At 47.7% G+C, this 20908-nt stretch overlaps 1 protein-coding gene across 1 annotated transcript in view; it reads right to left on the bottom strand.

Annotated features, from left to right (window-relative positions):
* Positions 1-20908, bottom strand: part of ARID1A (AT-rich interaction domain 1A) — a 258375-nt gene that overhangs the window by 36937 nt on the left and 200530 nt on the right. Inside the window, exons 16-17 of the mRNA XM_082245747.1 lie at positions 5035-5151; positions 4847-4937 (exon numbers count right to left, since the gene is read on the bottom strand). Coding sequence (XP_082101873.1) covers positions 4847-4937; positions 5035-5151 — 208 coding nt within the window. The remainder of the gene's footprint in view (positions 1-4846; positions 4938-5034; positions 5152-20908) is intronic.

The following is a 20908-nucleotide window of genomic DNA, read 5'->3' as shown; positions in this document are numbered from 1 at the left end:
TTAGAGATGACCTGGATTCACCGAGTCAAAACTTATGTACCGTTTGGACTGAACGTGGATATAGAAGTGAATGCGTTCATAAATAATGCTTAGTCTGATCCGGTTATTCAGTCATTTTAAGCCCTTTTTTCCATTGATACTAATATATTTTTCATTATTTTGATGGAGATGCATGATGTCACCCATGCATTTTGGATTAAGTTCACTTGACCAAATATTGTATTTTATATAATTTTACAAATTTTAATTATGTACATTATTCAAATTTCATTTGAGATTGTAACAGGACAACACCAATATATAACTGGTATATGTGACATTTATTGATGTAGGGTGGGGCCAAAAAAAAAAAAAAAATTTTTTGAGTTGGTTTCGGTTCTTGACCCAATATACACAATGATTGAGAGCGGTTTGTCAGGATTAACTTTATTTCATATATCAGCAACCTTTGATTATATTCAATAGGTTAATATTGTTGTTGTCTTGATGGGGTCTATGTGAATAAGATCATATATATGGACCTTTCATATCTAATATATTAAATATCCACTAGATGGCGTTGCAATCAGCCCCCTCTAGGTGATTGATATTATTGTTTATTATATATGTATTGCACCAATGTATTGTTTGCACGGGTTGACAACCTTATGGGTGTTACTTGTGCTGCGTACAACAGCTTAGCTTAAAGTGTTTGCCCGATGGTGGATGTATGATCGTAACAGTTCTGATTACCTCTTTAATGATGGCGGAACGGTCTTCACTCACTTCCGGGCATCCAGTCTTCTCTTCTTATAAATAGATGGCGTCAGTACGCCGTCCGCACCTTTGAAAACGTCATCTGTGACGAAACGTCGTCAGGGCAACGGCGTACTGACGTCATCTGACTGCGACCCACGAGTGCGGACGAGCGGAGCCGTCCGGCCGGCGGCAACTTCCATTGCTCACCCATTCCTGGTTTTTGTAAGTTTTTTTGCTTTTATGGAATAAAATGCTTTTATGGTTTTACGCTATGGGAGCCCTTTCTTTCTTCTTATGGTGGTGATATCCTATATTGCTGAAACTTCTGAGACCCAGTTACCTACACCTCTGGTCGGATCCCCTGGTTACTCGTATACATACAGGCTTGGATTACATGCAATTTGGGGTCGGTCTTTGGCCACTTGGTTTACCCTACAGGCTTGATACAACTTCATATGTGGTAAGAGGCAACTCTCACAGGTGTGATATTGCGGGCTCCTGAGTGGTACACTGGATTTGTTTAGTACACTTTGGCTAATCTATATCTATCCAGGGTAATAGGCGAATTCAGCTGGTGGTGGTTCAGCACGATTACCTTTTTTTCAACGTTTTCTTCACTGTGTCATTATTTTTATGTTTGGTAAGAGGCTACTCCAACCGATACACATTTAATCACTTAAGGCGTCAACCCTTAACCTTTCTGGTAAGGGTTATTTACCCTTAAGTTCCCTAATTTTTGCATGACTTATTTATTTCATTTATTGCGGTGGAGGTCATTTCACATCACAACCTTCATTTATCCACACCTGTGGTGATAGTCACAATTTGTTTGTTGGGTTTTACGCTATTGCGTTACTTTTTTGCTTTTCATGATCCTATGACCACTGAGTTGATCGATCATACAAGCTTGGATCTACTGTCAAGGTGACAAGTTTCCACGCAGCGAGACTGCCTTTCTCTTACCTTCATCTGGTAAGCACATACCCTCAAGGGAGCTTGGTCCTGGAATTTATCAATAATATATTTTTGGACTTTTATGGACTTCACATCTCCATCTAATATATTTAGCGCGACTTATATGTATAATATTTATTAGGGTGTGGTCACACTTGAAGTTGCTGCTGTCCCAATTTATTTGTTCCTTTAGCGCGGTTATTATTCCCTTATTCCACTTGGGCTTACCCGACCAAGCCTTCCTGTTTTCTCCAGAGGCTTTGAACGGTTTACCGTTTGCACCCGCCCGTGCGGCATGAAAAAAACGCCTGTGAGCCGTGAAAGATGGTCCCCTCCTACTTCGAGGTGTCTTGCCTTTCAGGATTGGGGTAGCAGAGGACTCTTACCCCCGTTAGGCTCTCGATTAACTCATTCAAAGAGTCCCCAAACAGGCGTTCACCCAGAAATGGGTGTTCAGTTAAGGCCTTCTTAGAAGCCTGGTCCACTGACCAGCTCTGCAGCCACACCATGCGGCGTATGGCAATTCCCACCGCTGACACTCTGGCACCCAACCAGGGCCGCAGCACACAGTTACACCAGGCCTTTTGGTCCGTAAGCTCATCAGAGCCGGGGGAACTGTCTCAGCGGTCAAGTTACCCCTAAGCACTGCAACCCATTCTTTAACCCTTTGAGAAACCAGGACGGACGCGAATACAGGTTTAAGTATCGAGCCCACCAGCAAATGCAGGTGGTGGGAAAGGGATTCCACCCATCAGTCCACCGGGTCCGTAAACCCTGGGGAGACTTCCACAGGTACCACAGTAGATTTGTTCTGGAAACAGGGTGATCCACCTTATTTGAGACAGTCAGCTTAATGTGCCATTGCTCATTCACCATATTGTGAAAGTTTTCGGGACAAGGGAAACCCTGCCCCGACTTCGGGGATTTTGCAGGAGCCAAAAACTACCCGCTGACCTGACAATGTGGGCTCATCATCCATTTCAATGTTTCCCTTACTGAAAGAATCAGTGCTTCCACCTTACCGTGGCAACGCGTTGCAGCCGAGGACATATCCTTCTGACCATCTGACTGCGAGGACAGGGATCACTCACGGATGGGATTGTCCGTGGCGACCATATCAGACTCTGAATCAGAGGCCTGAACACAGTGGCCATGTCTGGGTAACGACTTGTTTAAAATCACAAAATCCACCTTTGACACTAGATTTTTCAAAGCTGCAGACACGAGAGACTGCAATCCGGATGGTCCGGCATGCGCCTAATAAAGTCTAAGGGGGAATTTTCACCTTGGGACTCCACTTTGCAAGTTTTAGAAATAAGAGTGCACTGCCCCTTTAAATTGCGATCACTGTCCACACCGCTATACTGCGCTGCCTCCAGAGTCCCCCTTAAAGGCTGGCAGGAGCAAAAGTGTGCCCAAGGAACACCCAAAGGAACAAAACCCCTTTATCACCTCCAAGAAGTAGCTGCTCTGTAATGTATCTCCAGCATGAAAACGTCTGACAAGAAGTGACATATGACTACTAGAGGCCGCACACAGGCTACAACAAAATGGTGCCAATAGTAAAGTATAGGAAGCTTAGGGAAAATGGCCACTGCCCTTACAGAGAGCCTATGCCCACACTTAAAATGGCGGCTGCCAATGCTGCCATGCGGTCAGGACCCAGGCATGAGGCCACCGCAGGAATCCACCTAAAGGGACCGCCCAGGACAAGGTAACATTATTAAACCCCCCCCCTCCAGATGTCAGATGCCGACAATAGCGCCCCCAGCAGGAGCAGAGAAGGCAGGGCCTGTCCTGATAGGCCTGGGGGATCTTTCAGAGAAACACAGCCCTTTTATCCCCAGGAGTGGGCCCACATCTCCCCCTCAGAGGTCTGTTTCAGGGAGACGGGGGGGGGCATTGCCAGCCAAAAGGGGTATGCTACGACTCAGGGTGTTCCAGGTCGATGCGTCGAGGCATCCGCTCGCAGGCTCATCCCCATCCACTGGGGCTCCATCGTGGCGAGGCCTGGGCGGATCACAACCTGCTCACGCTCGTTGGCCAGGCTGGGAGACCGTAAGGATCTAGATTATCCGGTGCGAAAGCTCAGCCCGGCTGTCGCTTGTAGTTCTCCAGGAGGATCCCCCTGACACTAGCTAGCGATAGTGAGTAAAGATAAACAAACATTCTTAAAAATAAAAACGGAGACTGCAGTACCAGCAAAAAATCTAGGTCCTACTCCTTAACTAGGCAGCAAGAAACTGATTTGAGAGCGCAGTTGTGTCTGGGGTTATGTCGAGAGTGACAGCCCCTATAGGCGTGTCGAGTGAAAAGTTTTCACTACCTAGTCTACTCCTGCAGATGGTGCATAACCCAATAGTGAAGAAGCATTGAGAGCTGCGTCTGTCAAATGACAATAGAGAAATACTTTTTTTTTTTTAAAAAAAATAAAAAGCCTGAACGTGGTCATTGGTTTTCGGCACCCATAAGCGGCTAGGTTCCCAAAAAGTCTCACATGTGGTATTCCCATACTCCGAATCAGCATAATGTAATTTGTAGTATAGTTACAGATATACCCATAGCATGTTTAAGAATCATTTGACAACTTTGCGTTGTAATTTTATAGAAAATAGTTGCAAAAAATGAAACCCTTCTTTGATTATGCATGCCTCTCAGCAAATAGCTTGGGGTGTCTACTTTCTAAAAAAGAGGGGGGTTTGTAGGTTTGTACTGCTCTAGCATTTTAGCACCTCAAGAAATGTGATCGGCAGTCAAAGTAAAAGCTGCATGAATTCCAGTATATACACCATAGTTTGTAGACACCAACTTTCACACAATCCAATATATACCTATTGGGACTGTTTTTTACCAAAGACATGTTTTGGATTTTTTTTAGAACAAAGTAGAAAATCTTTATTTTTCAAAATTTTCAGTTTTTTTTTTGTTTATAGCGCAAAAAAATTTAATTAAAAAAAAAAAACAGTGGAGCTCAAATACCACCAAAATAAAGCTTTGTGTGGGTTAAAAAAAAAAAATTTCGTTTGGGTACAGAGTTGCATGACTCTGCAATTACCAGTTTAAGCAGCTCAGTGCAGAATAGCAAAAATGGCCTGTCAGGAAGAGGGTAAAACCTTACAGAGGTCAAGTGGTTAAGCAAGGTAGTGGAAATTACCTGTTGCTGATACATTGGATTCTGCTGACTTGGATAGGGACTTCCAGACGATGTACCCTGTGTTGGATACTGGTTACTGTAAGTGTCATGTCTGCAGAAGAGAAACAAAAAACATGCACTTTACTGTTCCATTTTTTGAGAATCGCCACAACAAATTTCTAAAATGTTACGGTTCACCTTTTTCTCACCTCTGCTGTGGGTAACGTCCAGGAGAGTACATGCCACTGTCTGTGTTGGAAGGCATCATATTTGGCTGAGTCCCTCCACTTGTCATATTCCCTTCTGGACCAAGACCAGGTTCTGGCCTACAGAAGCAAAAACCATTTCAAACAGCTGTATATTTTTTTCCCCCCTTACCGTTAAATCCCCTTTTCAGAGTCTATTGAGGAACACAGGATTCTTAAAAAGGGGACATCCAAAATCTGTCCAATAACAAAAGGGCAGTCAAACAGGCTAAAAACCTTGGACAACATAGAAATTTCTTTAACACTTTACATACAAAATTGGCAGAGGCCAGGACACCTATCAGCTTTGAAAAAAAGAAAAAAAGTGCACTGAGGACAAGGTGGCAGCCTTATATACTCCTGAGCAAAAGGCCTAATACCAAAATGCTTGAAAGGTGCTCATAGCCCTAGCGGAGTGAGCTTTTAAAGGAAAAGTGGGAGGGGCAGTCTGGAGTGGCCACACTAAATCAGCATAACATGCTTTCCTGGGCCAAGCTTGGGCTAAGTACCACTGTAAAGACCTCCATTTGGAAAGTAAACTTGTCCAACTTATTGTGGAAATGAGATGCCAGGAAATACCCATCAGGTGCCCTTTAAATACACCCTCCGGGGTCAAAACACTGCTGGCTAAAATCAATCAATAGACCACTGAGATTATTGCACCAAGTGCAGAAGAAGCTGGATACAGGCAAAAGGTTAAAGCACAACTCAGGGGCAACCCCTGCTGGTGACCACACCCCCTATCTACAACATACATTTAGTTAGTAGCCAGCAGTATTAGACATAACACCGAAAACCATATAAATCAGGGCGGGTGTCCTTCAATAAAAAGATTTTATGGCGACTACAAAAATAGGATTTTTGTACTTACCGTAAAATCCATTTCTTGGTGTTTCATGGACACAGCGCTCCATAAATCATAACTAGTAAGTTATATTGCCTCCTCCAGTAGTAGGACTAGGCAGAACAAAAAACACCTGGCTACGCCCATGGGCCGTCCTCAGCTGGTATATAACCCCCTCTACTCTAGGTAATCAGTTTAGCAGCAAGCAGTATCTACAAGTATTAGAACTCCATAGAGGGGTGGGTGCTGTGTCCGTCTATGAACTCAGAGAAATGGATTTTATGGTAGGAATCCCATATTTTTTTTTGTTCATTGACGGACAGAGCACTCCATAAATCCTACTAGTGGGATGCCCAATAGCAGTGGCAAAAAGGAAAAATGAGGGGTGGGGAAAAAAACCCAAGGCTAAACATAGGAGCCCTTAACCAGGACACAAGAGCCTCAACCGGGTCACAGGAGCCTCGTCTGAAAAAGGTTTAAAGAAAAAACAGCCAGAAGAAGCATCCGCAGATGTCAAAGTATCTACCTTATAGAATTTCGTGAAGGTATGCACTGACAACCAAGTGGCTGCCTTGCAAACGTGAGTTATTAAAGCCTGATTATGGAAGGCCCAAGAAGCACTCAGTGCCCGAGTAGAATGCACCGTGACAGGGAAAGGGATAGGTGGAACCTAACCTTTAATGGAATAGGCCTGAGTCGTCATCTGTCTGATCTATCTGGAGATGGTTAACCGAAGAAGCGGCCAGTCCCTTTTCTTGGGCAGTCTGACCTCCAAAAAGACTCAGTAGCTGCTAGATACACTCGAATCGCACGAACCACATCCAAGGTATACAAATTCCTCTGATGAGCCGGCTTGGGACACAAGGAAGGCAACACAATGTCCTCATTCAAATGGAAGTCAGAGACAACTTTGGGCAGGAATGATGGACAGGGACTAAGAACCCCTTTATCCCTATGGACCACTAAATAGGGACTGTGACAGGATAATGCCGTCAATTCCAATACCCTGCGGGCAGAGGTAATAGCCACTTTGAATGTCACCACCTGGTATAACGTAGGCAAGGGAATCTCCTGAATATTCTCAAATTGGGGTTTCTGCAGAACCAAAAGCACTAAATTTAAATCCCACGGCGGCAAGAGACCGTACAGGTGGAGTCACATGTCAAACTCCCTGAATTGAGGTACGAACTAAAGAGTGCATGACTAGAGGTCGCTGAAAGAAGATTGCCAAGGCAGACACCTGGCCCTTGATGGTACTCAAGCCAACTTCTGAGCAACGCACTGTTGAAGGTTAAGATCCGAGCCACAGAAAAGGATCGAGGATGAGCGCAAATCGACTCATACCAAGAAATGTGCGTTTCCACGTACGAGGCTATATCCTGCTGGAAGACTACTTTCTCGCCTTCACCATAGTAGGGATCACTGACCCAGACAGACCTCTATCCCTCAGTATCTGGCTTTCAATAGCTAAGCCATTAAAACCAGCAACTGTAAAGCAGGATTGGTAGATCAGCCCTTGGGACAACTAGTTTTCTCTGAGAGGAAGCCCCACATTTACAGCCACCAGAATGATTGGAAGATCCTCGCTCTTGATTCCTCGCAGGAACTGTGGAAGAAGCCTTAGCCGAGGATACTAGCCTTACCGTGGACCTTGGACGTCTATCAGAAGACCCAGTGACCTTGTCACGAACTTCGGTATCCTTCTGTGGAGCCGAACCTGCTAAAGGAGCTGCAAGTAAGACTATGCAAACAGAACGGTCTTGAAGGTGGATACCACCAGACTCAGAACCTGTATGCAAAATAGAAGAGAAAACTATCTGTGTGACAGCAGCCGGTGAATCACGGCCTGTGGTCCCTGAAGTTTGTGCAGAGGAAGGACCACCCTGGTCAGAAAGAATCAAACCTAGGCAAACCAATTACCTGGACAGGGATAGGGGGGACTTTAGGCAGTTCAGACATCACCTGAACCTATGCAGGAATTAAATGCACACAAGGAGACTCTGGACCTAAAAAAACCTGAAAATTTCAAGCTGTAAACATTTCTGGGTACCTCCAAAAGAAACATTTTGCAGATCTCTTCGACGCTCACCAAGCAAGTCAACGAGGCCATAATCCAGCGAAGATGTCCCCCCACCCCAATAATGGGTGAGGGCAGACCTTCATGCTGAAGTAGTCTTGGTCTGCTGGTCCAGGGAAGCTAGCTCTAGGCTTACCAGACCAATGTTGCTTAGAACCTCCCTGGGAAAATTGAAAAATCGGATTTTTGTAAGATCTTACCATAAAATCCTTTTCTCTTAAGCTCATTGACAGACGTAGTCTTCTTGAGAATCAAGAAGACTACGTCTGTCAATGAGCGATAGAGAAAGACCTATTCCCCTTATTCTCCATCTTAGAAGCACAAAATAATTTTCTATGGGCTGAGGAGGGGGGCCCCTGTCTGCAGCGAGGCTCCTTCCCTTTCCTTAACTGTGGTAGGAAGGTACTCTTCCCCCCCCCCCCCCCCCCCCGTGATACCCTTAATGATGTCATCCAGGGAAGCCCCAAACAAAACGATCGCCTTGAAAGGGCAGATGATTGAGAGCTTTCTTAGAAGCTTGGTCTGAGGACCAAATCTTAAGCCACAGCACGAGCCTACTTAAGCAACAGCACGAGCCTAATCACCACCGCTGAAACAAAGTTTTGACAGCACAGGAAAGCTACAGAAAGCTGCATCACAAATAAAATGCAGGCCATGAACCTAATTGGTCCACTAAATCAACATAAGCAGCGGGGACCTGCTCACCTCCCCCATTCAGTTAGGGTCTGAGACACCAGGGCTGAGGCAAAGACTGGCCACAATGACGAAACAGCCATAGTAAACATGCTGCATGCCACAGCCTCCGCTTTCTTGTCAGCCGGGTCCTTAAAGGACAGGGATTTCTCTACTGGGACCATGGTTGCTGTGGACCTGTGGAAACAGGAGGGTCCACCACTGGTGGACTATCCTTTTAAAAAAAAAAAATGGAACTCCTCAAAAGGGTAACATACAGCAAAACTTTTGGGGGCTCCAAAGGGTAATAAAGGATAAGTGTTCTTATATGATCGTTGCATGCACCACTAGGGTCTTGTTGCCCCCTCAGAACCAAGGGAATCCAAAATACACTAAAAAAACAAAAGGGCGCACTGACCTCGTGTATTACCACTAAAAAGGTTTATTAAAACCCGAAGGTAACATTCATTGTACTCCCAAACAAATGATGATTGTGCACATAGAACACAAAGGAACCGGTCATCTCCACAATGACACTTCCTCCTGGGCCTTTGCCCACACGCCACTTCCACCCGGGTCACTAAGGACTGCAGGACCGCCGGGGGGAGCCATCTCAGTGAGGGATTTAAGGATGGGAGGAGGGAACCTGCAGGTGGGGGGGGGGGGGGTAACTGTACTTACCCTTACATGGTGCGGTAACGCTCCAGACTGAACTCCTTGCCATCGAAGTAGGGGAGCTGTCAGCCAAGGGCCTGCTGGGACTCAGACCCAAGCCCGGTCGCATGCGACCCTGCGAGACGTTAAACTCGCGGGCAACCTCTGTCCATGAGGCTATGTCGTGGCCGACCTAGCACGTAGCTGCGGTCTGCACGTGTTCGCTGGGTGGACCACTGGATCTAGATTACCCTGTCGCTGAGCCCAGCAGTTGATTGTAGATCTCCCGAGAGGAAAAAAAAAAAAAGACTAAGGAAGGAGAAAACTGCTAGGACCAGAGATCCCAGCCGGGAGCCTAGGTCCTTACTCCTTAGATTGAAACTGATTACCCAGAGCAGAGATGGGGGAGGTTATATACCAGCTGAGGATGGCCCATGGGCGTAGCCAGGTTTTTTTTTTTTTCTGCCTAGTCCTACTCCTGGAGGAAGCAAAAAAACCCACTAGTTATAATTTATGGAGCGCTGTGTCCTTCAATGAGCAAAAGAGAATAGAATTTTTGTAAGAACTTACCGTAAAATTATTTTCTCTGAGTCCTCCAACAGTCGCCGCCTGATGGTATTAGCCTTCACTAATGGGTAATGGTGCACTCTGCAGGAGCAGGCTAGACAGATAATTGATCGGGTTAATACAAAAAAACGTTTTTTTTACATCAGCACGCCACTAGGGGGCCATCGCTCAGTCATTACCAGAACCCAATCTGATATTACTTCAGTTTGTAGCAAGCAGTACCGGAAGACAACAACCCCCACATCCAAAAACCAGAGTGGTGGCGACGGCGACTGTCAGAGGACTCAGAGAAAATAATTTTACGGTAAGTTCTTACAAAAATTCTATTTTCTCTTACGTCCTCTGACAGTCGCCGCCCGATGGTATTAGCCTTCACTAATGGGACGTCCCAAAGCAGTGCAGGTATGAGGGGTGGGAAAGAAACAGGAAAACTGGAACCAAACCCAGAACCAACACCCCACAAAGAGGGACAGAAAAATAATGTCCCCTTAAACGACTGCCGCACTTAAAACTTTGCGGCCAAAGGAAGCATCCGAAGATGCCAAAACGTCAAGTTTGTAAAAACTTAGTGAAAATGTGCACGGACGACCAGGTCGCCGCCTTGCACACCTGAGCCACAGAAGCCTGATGGCGAAAAGCCCAAGAGGCACTAACGGCTCAAGTAGAAAGAGCCTTTACCGGGAAAGGAGGAACCTAACCCGAGATGGAATAGGCCCGAACAATCGTCTGTCTGATCCACTTTGAAATGGTTGCCGCGTAGGCGGCAAATCCCTTCCGAGGTCCCTTAGGAAGAACAAACAGAGAATCAGACTGCCGAATCGACTCCGTGGTGGACAGGTAGACCTTGACCGCCCAGACCACATCCAGAGAATGCAAGGCAAACTCCTTAGGATGCTTGGGTTGTGTACCCAGCGAAGGCCACACAATATCCTCGTTGAGGTGGAAGAAAACCACCTTGGGAAAAAAAGATTGACTCGGTCGCAGAACCACCTTATCTCTATGAAGTACCAGATAAGGAGAACGGCAGGACAAGGCCGCCAATTTAGACACTGTGCGAGCCGACGTGAAGGCCACCAGAAAATCAACTTTCCGTGACAAACACAGACAGAGACATCTCCCTGATGTACTCCAAGAGAGGTTTAATGTAACACTGACAAAAAACAAATTCAGGTCCTATGGAAGCAAGAGCTCCCGTAGGGGTGAGCCAAATGCCGCACCTCTTGAATGGTGCGGACCAAAGAAAGCGACGCCAAAGGTCGTTGAAACAAGACGGCCAAGGCCGACAACTGACCCTTGGCCTTATTCAGCCCCAGATGCTGATCCACGCCCTTCTGCAGGAAGGCCAAGACCTTCGCCACCGAGAAGGAACTTGAAAACCACGCACTTCGCACCAAGCGATATACGCTTTCCAGGTGCGGCGAAGAAAACTTCCTTGAAGTGGCTTTGCGAACCTCTTACAAAGTAAGAATGACCGCCTGAGGAAGACCTATCCCTCAGGACCTGGCTTTTAAAAGCCATGCCGACAAAGCCAGCAACTAAAGAAGAATGGAAGATCGGTCCTTGAGACAGATGGTCTCGCAGCAGAAGCCGCCATTGAGGTTCAACGACCATCTGAACGACGTCCGCGGACCAGGAACTTCCGAGGCCCGTCCTGGGCCACCAGAATGACTGACATCCATTCCGATGTAAAACTTGAGGAGGAACCTGGATAACAGTGGAATTGGAGGAAAGGCATACAGTAACGGATAGCGGTGTCAAGGCACCACCGCGTCCGCGGCGTCTGCCAGAGGATCGCGAGCCCTGGCCACGAACCTTACCCCCACTTTGTGGAGACGGGACGCGAACAAATCCACGCCAGGGGTCCCCTACCGGGTGCACAGGAGGTGAACCACCTTCGGATGTAGGGACTATTCCCCTCGGTCCAAAGTATGGCAAAGTAGATAGTCCACCTGCCAGAGTTCCACGCCCGGAATGAGAACAGCCGAGAACGCAGGTACCTGCGATCCCGCCCAGGACAGAATCTCGGCCACTTCCGTGGCCACCCGAGCACTCCACGTGCCCCCTTGGTGATTTAAGCCACAGCCATGTCATTGTCCATCTGTACCCGCACGGACACCCCAGAAGCTGAGGTGACCACCGGAAAAGCCGAAGTTTGATCGCTCGGCGCTCCAAGATGTTGATCGGTAGCGAAGTATCCCCCGCCGACCACGTCCCCTGGGCGTGCCCAGAACTCCTCACCAGCCCAACAGGCTGGCATCCGTGGTGACAACCGTCCATAATAGAGGTCGGAAGGACCGACACTGTGTCAAGGACAGTGGCCAGCGCCACCACAGAAGATCCGACCCGGATGACTCAAGGAAATACTTCTTTCCCAGGACAATGAGGTGTCCTGTCCCACCTGTCCAGGATCTCCGCTTGCAGAGACCTGGTGTGAAATTGAACAAACGGAACTGCTTCAAAAGGCCGAGACCAGCCGTCCCAGAATCCGCATGCAGGTCCGCAAAGAGGAGAGATGGTCATTCCTGAGAGCTCCGATCTCCTCCCGCAAAATCAGGATTTTTTTCCTCTAGAAGGAAGACCCGAGAATGAGCAAAGTCCAGGACCATCTAGGTACTGGAAACGAGTAGAGGGAGTCAGTGCAGACTTCTGAAATTGACGGCCCACCCAAACTCCTGAAGTGTCAACCTTCAGAGCCAGATCTTTTTGCCAAGGTTACACATGAGTTCGACCATGCAAGAGGTCTTCCAGGCAACCGAGGACCGCAATGCCCCCCAAAGCTAGACCGGAGCCAACACCTTGGTGAAACCCCTGGGAGCCTAAGCGAAACCGAAAGGGGTTCAGTGACTACCAGTCCAGAATCTGACACACCGTGCCCTCTTTCCTGGGCACTGTGAACAGGTTGGAGTCAAAACCACAAAAACTTTTTCTGAAAAAGAACGGGTACAATGACTCCGTGTGCAAGCAAACCGTGCACAGCCCCCATGAGATCTCTGAGACGATCAGGGGACAGCTGAAGAATGGACAGGAGGAACCTGTCTGCGGGGTGAGATCAACTCGATCTTGAGCTGTGAACGAATTGGTTCGTAAACCCACCTGTCCTGAATGCCGGACAACCAGGGTTCCTGAAAAGAAAGCAGACAGCCCCCCCACCCTGACAACGGGGAGGGCTTCCCTTAAGGGAGAGGTGGACTGGGCCACCGAACCAGACTGACCGGCGTTTTGCTTACCCGACCACGGCTCCTCGTGGCCACCGAGAAGCCGGAGGGGTATACCCTTCTCCTGCGTCCCAAAGGCAATTATGTGGAGTTTTGAAGGAGGGCCCCCTCCGCGTGCGGGGAGGCTCTCCCTTGGTGACCTGGGGCACCAAGGTGACCTCCCGTGAGCCCCTTACCAACTCAGCTAGAGTTACCCCAAAAAGACAATCCCCTCATAGGGGACCTCAGACACCATCTTATAGGACGCACGGTCAACCGACCAGCACTTTTACCATGTAATGCGGTGGATCGCAATCCCCTCCGTCGACAACCGGGCGACTAACGGAGCAACGTCCAAGGTCGCGTCGCCCAGGAACATCGCAGTCTGGAAGAGCTGATCCTGCTGCGAAGCCCCTTGCACCATGTCATAAGCGCCTGAGAGGCCATCACTGAGGCAAAACACAGGTTGCAACAGGGAACCCGCCACTAGAAAAATGAGGCGGGCAAGCGCTTCCACACGCCTATCAGCCAGATCCCTGAATACCGGGAATCCCCTACTGGCAGCAAGGTGGACTTATTCAGCCTAGACCCAGTGTGATCCCCTGCTTGGGGACACCGACCAACGTTGGTCTACCGCCTCCAAAAAACGGAGAGTGGGTGGAAAAACGCCTAGACCCCACCAACATGCGCCAAATGTGCCGCCACTGGCCATTCACGATCTCGTGAAAATCCACAGGGCAGGAAAAAAGCCTGACCCGACTGTCTGGGGTCTGCAGAACCCGAGCAAAACAGACCACCCACTTGACTGAGCTGGCGCATCGTTAAGATAGAAAGTTTCTGTTATGACGCCCATGAGAGCATCCATCGTAGTGCGTTCCAGAGGAGGAAGATTCCCCCTCCTCCTCTCAAACATGGAGGACTGGGACCCCTCAGGGGGACCTTCGTCCATGGCTACCAATTCGGGCTCAGAATCAAAGGAATGGGAGGGCACAGGCCGTTTCTTATGGAGGAGCGTGCCAATATCAGCAGATTCACCTGGGATGCCAGAGCAGAAGATATGAGTGCCAGGGGGGAGGATTCAGGAGTACCCGAAGTCCCCACCAGGTCTCCGGGGGATTTATCATGGGAGACCATTTTTGCCTTAAATGAAAAAAGGGACGCTGGCCCTTTAAATCGACGGTTCCCGCGGGTCTGATTTAGGTGGGGATTTCACAGACATTGGTGCAGGGTCGCCAAAAGTAGTACAGAAACTACTTTTGGGAATCGCCAAAGTCGGCGTCGCACTAATTCAGACGGTGCCATTATCGGAAATTGGATCCGATTTGACATGTCAAATTGGACCAATGTGAATTTGGGCTAAGTGAATTTCCTAAATGGACTCAAAAGGGAGGTTCCTGGGGAGCCTAGAAGGGGAAAACCCAAGTATTCCCTTGTAGGAAGGTACAGACCAATGAAAGAGGCCAATGGGTGTTGAAATCAAAATCAGAAAAGGACCGACAGGGCCTTACAATGCTGAGGGCCAGACCTTGGTCCACACCATGTTGACAGAAAGCCAGGATCTAAGCTATAGAATATCTGCGAGAATGAAAACCCAGCGATTCGCACGAGGTGAAGCGGGCTTTCCAGGTATAGTTGTAAATTAATCGTAAGATGGACTTCTGGGCTTGAAGCATGATGGAAATGAGAGCAGAGATCCTTGGGTTTAAAGCCAAATGACTTAAGCGAGGACCTTGGAATAGGAGGTTTGGGCGAAGTATAAAGCTCCAGGACATGTTGCTGACCAGCTGAACAAGGTCTGAGAATCAAGCCCTACATGGCCAATTTGGAGCTACCAGAAGCACTGGAATGACCCAGTTCCAACCTCCTTAAAAACAGTGGATGGAGCTTCGGGGGGGGGGGGGGGGGGGTAGAGAAGAGTATACCTGTTCCACTACTACACTCGCTACGACAGCCCAAGGATCATTTGTTCTGGTGACAATCTGGGACCCTTCTGGATAAGTCTGGAAGGAAATAGGCCCATATCAGGGGAGCCCCAGTAAAGACAAATCTGATAAAAGACCTCCAGATGAAGGGCACATTTATCTGATCTAGGCACGGGCGATAGATTGTACGCCTGCAAGTTGTCGACTTCCAGAATGTGAGCCACTGACAAAGCTGAACATGCCGGTTTGCCCCAATCCAGGATCTGAGCAATCTCTCGTGTATTAGTAGGAGAGAGATGCATGTAGTAGCAATGTTCGGTTGGCATGTTCTCCAGGCTCTGCATATGGAATTCAAAATGAGGGGGGAAAAAGACAGTATCAGATAGAAGCTTATGAGCAGCAGCCAAGCGTTTGCGGAATACTGTTAGCAAGACTGTTTTAAAAAATAAGACATTAACAGTTCAAGCTTCGGTGGATAAAGTGACTTTAGACAACTGTAGGAAAGGCTGAAAGTTTAAATGAGTAGTGCCTTCATAAACATCTAATGATGCCCAAAAAGAAAAAAAAAAAAAGACGGCAATGTGCCAATGTTACTTACGATAAGTTGTAAATCTGATTAAGGCCCCATTTCACATTAAAATAAAAGCACATATTTTTCCAGGTTAAAAAAAAAAGGGGGGGGGGCATTATTCTCAGGAGCTTGCAGAGCATCTGCAGACATAGGCTACAGCATCCCGCACATATCTCTGTACAAGCTGTAGGAAGTGTGAACTGTGAGCGCTCAACATTGCGGTGAGCTGTGGTGGAAAACGGGACATGTAGTTCATTCATTCACAGATTCCTGTGAATAATGTGGTTGTGTGGCTGGAGATCCTCTGCTTTTAAACTGACAGCAAGTGCAAGGAGAAGGCCTCCCACCTGCTGTCACGGGGGTGAGATCAGGGGTTGTGGTCAGGTGTGCTACTGTAAACATGTTGCACCCTCAATACGGGTGTACCACGTTACTACAGGTTAATTTAGCCTTTAACCAAGGAATAAGATTAATACGACACTAAAAGCATGGCCAAGGTTTGTCCCTTAATGGTACTCAAGGCCAAAACAATATCTCCAAACCTGCCTGAAGGGAGGCCAAAATAGGTCTTGTGACATACAGCTGGGGTTCAAACTTGCGAGCTTCACATTAGGTGAAATAAGCCATCTACGTATGATAGTAAACCTTCCTTGAAGTCAATTTCCTAGCCCCGAAAAGGGTAGAAACGACAAATGCCCTTCTCCCTCAGAACATGGGTTTCAAACAGTCCTGCTGTCAAAGCCAGCAACCGTAATGTAACATGGAAGATCAAGCCCTGCGATAGCAAGTCTGTCCAATCTGGAAGAGCCCATCTTCCAAGAGATTAAGATGTCTGCATATCACAATCTCCTTGGCCAAGCTGATGAGATCTGAATCATGACACCCTCCATCTTTATCCTGTGCAACAGGAGACGAAGGAGATGGAGTGGAGGGAAGGCATAGAATAGAGAAAACTGATCCCAAGTAGTTACACCAGGGCATCTACTGCAAGGGTCAGATGATCCATGGTTCAAGACATAAAATCGGTCCAGCTTGTTGAATGTGAACACAGATCCACTTTCAGCTTCCTCCATCTCAGACAAATCTCTGAACACCTCTAGTAGAGAGCTTATTCTACCAAAATTTAGCTACTGGTGGCTTCAAGAACTTTAGACCCTTGAGGCAGAGGATAGACCATAAAAGTCTGCTTAGCTTGGGAACTGAACAGGTTGATTAGAACCCTTGAAATCTCTCCTCTTCTGGCACAGGTGTGATGACCCTTTGGAACAGTATTTCTAGGAGTCGTCTAAGACTTCCTGCGTCCTAATGGCAGCAAAGACGTTCTACCTGCGCGAGTGAGGTGCCCCTTTGCGGAGAGGATTTGCATATGGAAACCGAGGAATTGAGGTTTCAGTTCTCCTGGGAAAAAGGCTTTGGTCTGGAGCCTGAGGCTGGCTGCTTATGAAAGGAACACTTCGACTCTGAAGGTGTCAACAGTTTATGACCAGTCACTATTATCTTAAGCGGTAAAAGCACACTCTTCCCCACAGTCACCTTCTGAACACAGCCACCCAAGGATTGTCCAAATAAAAAATTAATCTTTAACTCCTTTACGACCGCCTACCGCAGATTTACTGCGTCAGGCAGCCGCTCCTGGGCGAATCGCCGTACATGTACGGCGCTCGCTCTTTGGAGTCTCGGGGGCGAGCGGGCGCCGGACCGTGTCAGGAGGATCCGATTGCCACCTGACACCCACGATCGTTCCCTGCTGAGAGAGGACAGTTGGCTGTTGTAAACACAGCCGAACATCCTTCTCCCTGGGATCACAGAGCCCATGTGATCCTGCTATAAAGGATCACAGGTCTATGGTCATCTCAGAAGCCACACCCCCCCGTTAGAATCACTCCCCTAGGGTCACATTTAACCCCTTGATCACACAGTATTAACTCCTTCCCTGCCAATGGCATTAGAGTAACAGTGCATATTTATGGAACTGATTACTGTAGTAATGTACCAAAAATATGTAGAAGAAAACAAATTGGCCAAAAATGTTAAAAAATTTAGATTTTTAAATTTTTTTTTTGGGAATGTCATAGCAAAATGTGAACATTTTTGTTTTCCTTTTCAAAAAATTGTCGCTCAGGTGATCAAATACAACCAAAAGAAAGCTCTGTTTGTGGGGGAAAGGACGTAAATTTTGTTGTGGGTACAGTGTCGCACGACTGCGCAATTGTCTGTTAAAGTAACGCAGTGCTGAATCGCAAAAAAAGGGCCTGGTCAAGAAGGGGGTAAAAACTTCCGGGGCTGAAGTTGTTAAAAGGGCAGCCTCTCAATTTGCTTCTTGCTTGCAGGAAAATCTAGCAGTCAGGCTAAGAACACAAAACCGCAGTTAAGCCACGCTCAAGGTGCATCACAGAGCCCCCAGGGATACTAACTTAAGCTGGGCAAGTGGAAACCAGATTCAATGCCAAAAGATTGAGAGGGGATTTAACCACTTAAGCCCCGGAAGATTTTACCCCCTTCCTGACCAGGGGGTATTTTGTGATTCGGCACTGCGTTAGGTGCGCCGCTGTACCTAAACAAATTTGACGTCCTCTTTTTCCCACAAATGGAGCTTTCTTTTGGTGGTATTTGATCACCTGTGCGATTTTTTGATCATGAGCTATAATCAAAAAAAGTGCGACAATTTTGCAAAAGCAACATTTTTCACATTTTTTTTATATGAAATTCCCCCCCAAAAAAAATGTAAAAATCAAATTTTTCTTCAATTTTTGGCCAATTTGTTTTCTGCTACCTATGTTTGGTAAAAAAAAAAAAAAAAAAAAAAATCACAATAAGTGTATTTTGATTGGTTTGCGCAAACGTTATTGCGTTTACTAGGGGAAAGATTTTTGTCATTTTTGCTGGGTTTTTTTTTAGCGAGTAATGGCAGCGATCTGCGATTGTTTTGCGGGACTGCGACATTGCGGCGGACAGATCGGACCCTTGACTGACATTGACACTTTTGGGAGTACCAGTGACATTACTACAGTAATCAGTGCTATACATATGCACTGTTACTGTAAAAATTACACTGGCAGGGAAGGGGTTAACTTTAATGGAGAGGGAGGGGTTAAGTGTGTCCCTAGGGGCGTGCTTCTAACTGTGCAGGGATGTGGCTGTGTGTGTGTAACAGCACAGATCAACGGTCCTACATAGCAGGACCGTTCGATCAGTGCTTTTACACAGGGGAGACTGACAGGAGATTTGTTTACATTAGCCGCCTGCCTTTCTCCCTTCACAGCGGACGATTGCGAGTGACCGGCGGACATCGGGTCCGCCGGTCACATGCACGGAGGTGTCCGTGAACGAGCCGAGGCGGGAGCGCGCCTGCCCGCTATTGGCTCCCAGGCTAGTGACGTACCCATACGTCACTTTGCCTGGCCGGGGCTGACAGCCGCAGTTTATGTACTTGCGGCGGTTGGCAACCGGTTAAGTGAAAGTGACTTACTTTCAGGTGGACATCACTTAAGGACCAGGCCTAGTTCTGACACTTGTTTACAAGTTAAAACCAGTATTTTTTTGCTAGAAAAGGACTTAGAACTAGGGCTGAGACAACTAACTGACTAAGTCAACGATTTTCATTATCGATTAGTTGCTCCGTCGATTGCTTGGTCTGCGTACAGGACTTTACTCCCTGCCTGTCAGCGCCGTCCCCTCTGTACAAGCCGCTATTGTACAGGGTCTCAGAGCGCCGCTGAAGTGACCACCCCCTCTCTCCTTTCCGCTCTGCCTTCTTGCTGATGTCAGTGATGGATTCTCAGCCCCGCAGTCTGTTAGATCGACGCAAAGAGAGGAGAGAAGCAGCAGCCAATCATGTGAGCGCCGAGCTGCGCTATACTACACGATATATAGCAGCTAACTTGATATAAAAAATAAAAAACCGACGACTGCCCCCATCACTGGTGCTGGAACTTTTCTGTTGACCCAAGACGCCAGTAGATCTACATCTGGAGTGCCCCAACAAAGGCACAACTGCTGGAACACCTCCGGATGAAGGGACCATTCCCCTGCATCCAAGGCCTGTCGACTGAGGTAATCCGTCTGCCAATTTTCCACTCCTGAAATGTGAACAGCGGAGAGAGCTGGAATAAAGCGCTCCGCCCAACGAAGGATGCCTGTCACTTCCAAGACCGCAAAGCCACTTTTGGTGATTGTCTGATTGAATGTGCACTGGACAACCCTGCAGGTACTCAGTCCAGTGGACTAGGCAAAGCCGGATCGCTCTCAGCTCCAGAACATTGATCGGTAACCTGGATTCCTCCAGACTACAGGGACCAGACTCCTTGAGCAGACAACCTGCCGAGAACTCCCCCCCCCCCCAACCCGGAAAGACTTGCATCTGTGGTGACAATTGTCCAATATATAGGGATGAAGGATTTTCCTTGTTTGAGCATCAGGGACCTTAGACACCAGATCAGGGACTCCTTGGTCAACCTGATCTGAATGTCCAGGGAATTTGCATTCTTGTTTCATTTGAGAAGGATTTCCTTCTGGAAGATTCTCGTGTGGAATTGAGCGGAGGGGACCGCCTTTGAAGGATGACACCATTAGTCCCAGAACTCTCATACAGGTCCGAAGGGATGACCATTTGCTGGACAACAGCTGAACCGCAGTCTGGAGTTTTTGGAATTTTTCCGGAGGAAGAAACACCCTGGCTGAGGATGGAGTACAAAGTCAGGCCCAGGTAGTCCAGTCTCATGGAAGGGACCAAGGATGACTTCTGAAGGTTCACAATCCACCGAACGCTTCCAGAGTTCTCATGGTGATTTTCAAATTTGTTTCCAGCACCATAGGAGACTCCGCACGGAGAAGCAAATCGTTCAGGTAACCCAGGGCCGATATCCCCCACTGCCGCAACAGCCCTAGGATCAGAGCCAACACCTTTGTGAAGACCGGAGGAGCCGAGCAAAAGGGAAACGCCACAAACTATTATAATAATCCTCTTCCACGCCATAACAAAGAAACCCTGCACTGGTTGTGATGTGAGGGTAGGCATCTTTGATGTGTATGGAGGCCAGTAAATCCCCCTGATGTAGGGAGGCCACCACCGTGTTAACCAATTCCATCTTGAATTTTTGAACTCGAAACAAAGCTTTCAGGTCAGGGATTTGACACACCTTGCCTTCCTTCCTGGGAACCGTGAACAGGTTTGAATAAAAGCCCTGAAAACGCTCCGCACACGGAACCGGAACTATTACTCCTGATCTGCCCCAGAGAGCGACAGCAAGCGATCCGGGGACATTCACACATTGGAAGGGAAAAACCTTACCGGAGGGACAGATCGAAACTCCATCTTGTAACCGGACCATAGGACCT

This window comes from Pelophylax lessonae (genome assembly GCF_965119305.1).
Source record: "Pelophylax lessonae genome assembly, chromosome: 2".
NCBI lineage: Eukaryota > Metazoa > Chordata > Amphibia > Anura > Ranidae > Pelophylax > Pelophylax lessonae.
Note: the sequence above shows the minus strand (reverse complement) of the source record. Positions and strands in the feature narration are given on the sequence as shown.